The 4,720-nt window shown below is 42.2% G+C and overlaps 1 protein-coding gene across 1 annotated transcript; it reads right to left on the bottom strand.

The window, feature by feature from the left end:
• Positions 1-1,037: 1,037 nt before the first annotated feature.
• Positions 1,038-4,496, bottom strand: LOC103145015 (claudin-4-like). Its single transcript, XM_007562229.2, has 3 exons — positions 4,368-4,496; positions 3,344-3,667; positions 1,038-1,917 (listed from the first exon to the last, which is right to left on the bottom strand). The coding sequence occupies exons 1-3, from the start codon at positions 4,494-4,496 to the stop codon at positions 1,735-1,737; spliced, it is 636 nt and encodes a 211-aa protein (XP_007562291.2). The 3' UTR covers positions 1,038-1,734.
• Positions 4,497-4,720: the final 224 nt, after the last annotated feature.

The raw sequence follows: 4,720 nt of genomic DNA, 5'->3' as shown, positions 1-4,720 counted from the left end.
GTACACGCAGCGGTACGAGCCGCATTAACGGTAGCGGAAGAATAATAAATTATATTTATAATAATAATAAAGAGACATTCTATTGGGTGTAGAACAATAGGTGCCTGCCATGCAATGCATGGAGGCAGTGTCTGACCTGCTTTGCAGGTCAGTCACTGCTCTCCCTATGCATTGCTTATGGCAGGCCCCAATAAACTAAGAAACTAAAGTAAATACAGAGGAATAAACTGGTATGGCAAGACATTTCGAGCAATAATTAATACAGAGTATGGCAAGAATAAACAGACACTATTTCCAGATAAAAGGTAAAATAATATTGTTTTAGTGCCATGGGTTTGTTGAGACCACATCTAGTACTGAGAATAAATATATCTTACAGACCATAACAGTAAATAACTTATCACTTATTTATGTTTTTAATTAGATTTGATATTTTTATTTCTTCAGTATTATTTTTCATGTCAGTGTTAATGTCATGAGGCTGACGACTCCATGACACTTTCAATTTGACTCATTAGGATTTGATTAAGAACCAGATTTGTTCTTTGTAATTTCTGTCCAGTAAAACTATTAATCTATAATCAATAGACAGGTTTATATAAAGATATAATCCATGTTTCTGTCTCATATTTATATGGCATTAAAAGGAACTTTTGTTTTTCCACTGAAAGCTCTGGTTTGCACAATAAATGCCATGTGGGTGAAATTTTATGGATGATGCTCTGATGTCCCATTCTCCTGAAGGCAGCACAGAGCTGCACCACCAGAAGAGAAGAAGAGCTGTGATTAATGTAGTTACGGTTCTATCCATGTTTTAATGCTGCAGAGCTCAGTCGGTTTGTAAATAGTTCAAAGTTTAAACTGGCATGTTGTTCATCTTTTATCTGGTCATTTTGTGGAATATTTAACAACTAGAAAATGGCACAAAATAAGAATATTTTTCCACTGATTGGCTGCTGTTAGGCCTACTGATTTTAACTTGAATGTTCATTGCATTTTTCGTAAACACCTGTGAAAACAATTTCTATTCCCATGGCTTTTTTGTTCTCTGGGAAATTATTTTGATGATAAATACAGAAACAAGCATAAAAGTCTAAACATCAACAATAGTGACAGTAATATTAATAATAAAACAATGGTCAGTGCAAAGTAGCCTGCAAATTCTTTGGTGGGGGGCAGTGAGGGACCTGGATAAAGGCTGGGGGTGCTGGGCTGAAAAAGGCTGAGAAACACTGATTTCGTTTGTAATGTTGCATGTTCTAAATTACTTGCAAAAACATTGACTGAAAGGACTCTTATTCAATGTTGAGGGATTTTTGCCCGTAAGGCGAACCTCTAGGGGACAGACATTTTATATTTTGCTTTGAGTTGAAATGTACTGAAGTCTTATTTAAATTTGAGTGTTTAGCTTGTTAATTGTATTGTTAGAAGCAATTGTTTGCTCTATTCAAAGACACTTTTCATTAAACTGTGGCAATAGCAACGGTATAGTTCATTCCTATCACCACTATAAGTTCAGGCTCAGGATTTTTTTCACTTTAAGCCCTGAATTAACATATAGAGAGTACATGCTTTAAAGCACACACACTTAAAATGATGGCACTGATAATCAGATCTACTTATGCTTGGCATAAAGTATTTATGCCATAGTCACTAGTGTCGTCTTCTCAGTTTTTACCAACTCAGCTCCCCTGTCTCCCCGTCTGTTGGACACCAGTCCTTTCCATAAAGCCTCTAAATGACGTCATTGTTTGCAGCTGAAGCTCTGTTGCTGTAGTAGCTGGTGGTTCCTCCTGAACAGCTGGACCTGGGTCTGCTGAGGCAGCACAGCAGAACTCCAGTCAGGATCATCAGCACACCAGCTGCCCAGCCGATATAGATGCACACTCCCAGCTCTCTCTTCAGGACATTCAGTAACTTAGGGTTGTAGGAGTCTCTAACAGTAGTATGCGCCACCCAGCTGACCGGGATGATCACCAGCAGGCCGGCCATCTGCAGCCCCACTGCAGCCAGGGTGATTTTGGGCCTGGCATCTTTGTTCTGCTCACATGTGATGAAGTTGGCATCAAAGAACAGGATGAAGAGACTGATCACACTGAGGACACAGCTAATGATGGTCAAGGGGCCGGCAGCCTGAAGGTCAAAGGGTAAATCCAGGGTGGAGTTATGCACTTTACAATGCTGCTTAGTGTCCTGCTTCACACAGCTCATCCACAGACCGTCAAAAATCACCAACTCCTTCAAAGACACAGAAAAAGACATTTGCACTGTATAAAACATTTTTTTCATAGCCTAACATTAAATCAGATAGAATAACAAAATAATTTCTATTTTCCAGGCCTTTGAGAAAACTTTTGTTTTGAGAATGAAACGAGTCCTTTACCAGCATAGCCTGGTAAAGGACTCGTTTATCACTAATTGATAAAATGAAACTTTCTGCTTGTTCATTGGAAATATTACCCCCCTCTCTGCTTGTCCAGGCTGGAACTTCCATTGGTCCAACAAGTTTGTCAATAATTAACAGCTCCTTGAGCCAAGGGTACATTCCACTTGCTGGCATTATCAGATCCATCTTATACAGGAATGGGAGCTTCTGATGCCCTCTTCCACATAACACATGGTTACCGGTGCGGTCACGTTGGTCGATCCTGTGTAGACTGACACTCTCCAGCGAGGGAGGACGCAACAAGCGATGACCCCAAGTAGTCCGGTGACCCCGACAGCACCACATACCGTCTGAACCGTCCTACAAAAAACAAAACCAGAAGCCAAATAATTAATGTAGCTGCAATATATTCCTGGTTGTCTTCTGGCTTTGGCAGCAATGAATCCATTGTCTTCCTCTTATCCAAGATTGGTTTGCTGAGGTAAAAGGCAACACTAACGTAGGCCAAGAAGTTTCCTGATCAGATGCTTAACTAGCCACGATGATGAAGTTCCTACTTGCTAGCCTAGTTGCCCTGTGGGTGAAGTCGGGTAGCAGCCAAGGATGGGAACGTGGCTCAAGACCACAATCTGGTCTTGAGCCTTGAGACCCAGAACCATCTCTGAGTTTAATGGCACAACAAAAAAATTATCTTTAAGACACTTAAATCCAGTTTGCATAATAATTTGGAACACGGTGTAAGTACAATAAAAAACACAAAAAATCATGAGAATTCAACAGTTTGCCAAAATAGCAAAAAGAAACGACTCACAAAGCTTTGTTGCTGTAGAACTTGGCGGTTCCTCCAGAGCTGCTGGATCTGGGTCTGCTGAAGCAGTAGAGCAGAACTCCAGCCAGGATCATCAGCACACCGGCTGCCCAGCCAACAGAAATGCTAGCTCCTTTCATGAACCTCACTGGCGTGTCTCTCACCATCAAGGCGTATGGCGTATGCGCCACCCAGCTGACAGGGATGATCACCAGCAGGCCGGCCAGCAGCAGGCCCACCTTGGCCACCAGGATGGTTCTGTGCTTGGTGTCTTGGTTCTGAACACATGTGGTGAAGTCGGCACCAAAGAACAGGATGAGGAGGCTGAGCCCACAGAGGATGCAGCTGATGACGGTCATGGCCCTGAAGGCCTGAAGTAGAGGGGGTGGCGCCACCATGGAGTCATGCAGTTTGCACTCCAGCTGTCTGGTGCTCTGCTTCTCACAGTCCATCCACAGACCCCTTTGATGTTCCTACCCACCCAAAGACACAGGAGCAGATATTTACATACACCGTATGGATGACTTTCTTTTTAATATCAGACTGAGAAAAACATCCGTCCATCTTCTTCCGCTCATCCAGGGTCATGTCGTGGGGGTAGCAGCCTAAGTAAGGACACTTTCCTCTCCCCAGCCACTTATTCCAGGGGAACATCTGGGGAAACCTCAAGCCAGCTGAGAGACATCGTCCCTCCTGCGTGTCCTGGCTCTTCCCCAGGGTCTTCCTCCTGGTGGGACGTGCCTGGAACACCTCAACAGGGAGGCGACCATCCTAATCAGATGCCCGAGCCACTGGCTCCTCTCGATGTGAAGGAGCAGCAGCTCTGAGTCCCTCCCAGATGAAAAAAAATAATTTATCTTATTTACTGATTGCCATAATATTGTCAGTTTTGTTTAAGAATATTTTTAACTCGGTTTCAAATAACTTTTCATAAATGGTAAATAACCTGTGCAGAGCGCTTTGACTAGTCCAGAGGTCTCCAAAGTGCTTCATTCATTGGTGAATATTGACGTCAGGAATTAGCAACCAGCTAACAGCACCCATTTAAACCAGACATTAACCGTGTGTATACAGTAAAGACTGATTAATAAAAAATAAAAGCCAACTAACACAACTGTAATTGACAATGTGAGCCAAAAAATGTCTTTAGATGTTCTGAAATTAAAACAATACCTTTGAAGTCCTGTTTTCACTCCTGTAGACCCAAACCACCCACTGAGGGAGGGTGCAACACCTGATGGCCCCAATTAACCCGACGGCCCCAAAGGCCAAACAAACCATCTGAACTGCTGATGGTCTCATTCTGCAAAAGACACAAACAGGAGGCAAATTAGACGCTGCAATTCATTCTGTTCTTCGCTTTGGTAACAGTCATGAAATTACATCATCAGACAAACTAAAATATAAAGTTAAGTGGAAATTTTGGTACTTAAAGGCCCAAAACGACAATAATTCATACAAGCAACAAAAAATAAATCATATTTTATTCCAGACACAAAAAAGGTCAATTCTTAAAACAAAATAAG

Source organism: Poecilia formosa, unplaced genomic scaffold (assembly GCF_000485575.1).
Source record: "Poecilia formosa unplaced genomic scaffold, Poecilia_formosa-5.1.2 Scaffold134, whole genome shotgun sequence".
NCBI lineage: Eukaryota > Metazoa > Chordata > Actinopteri > Cyprinodontiformes > Poeciliidae > Poecilia > Poecilia formosa.
The sequence above is the reverse complement of the archived record's forward strand: the minus strand, read 5'-3'. Positions and strand labels throughout refer to the sequence as shown.

Bases quoted from the DNA above. Each gene is read 5' to 3' on its own strand.
- LOC103145015 (XM_007562229.2), bottom strand. From the start codon at position 4,496: ATGAGACCATCAGCAGTTCAGATGGTTTGTTTGGCCTTTGGGGCCGTC. The intron at 3,668-4,367 runs GTATTGTTTTAA...TTGGGTGGGTAG, and splicing joins GTGAAAACAGGACTTCAAAG to GAACATCAAAGGGGTCTGTG. The intron at 1,918-3,343 runs GTGAGGTTCATG...TACAACCCTAAG, and splicing joins TGATGGTGAGAGACACGCCA to TTACTGAATGTCCTGAAGAG.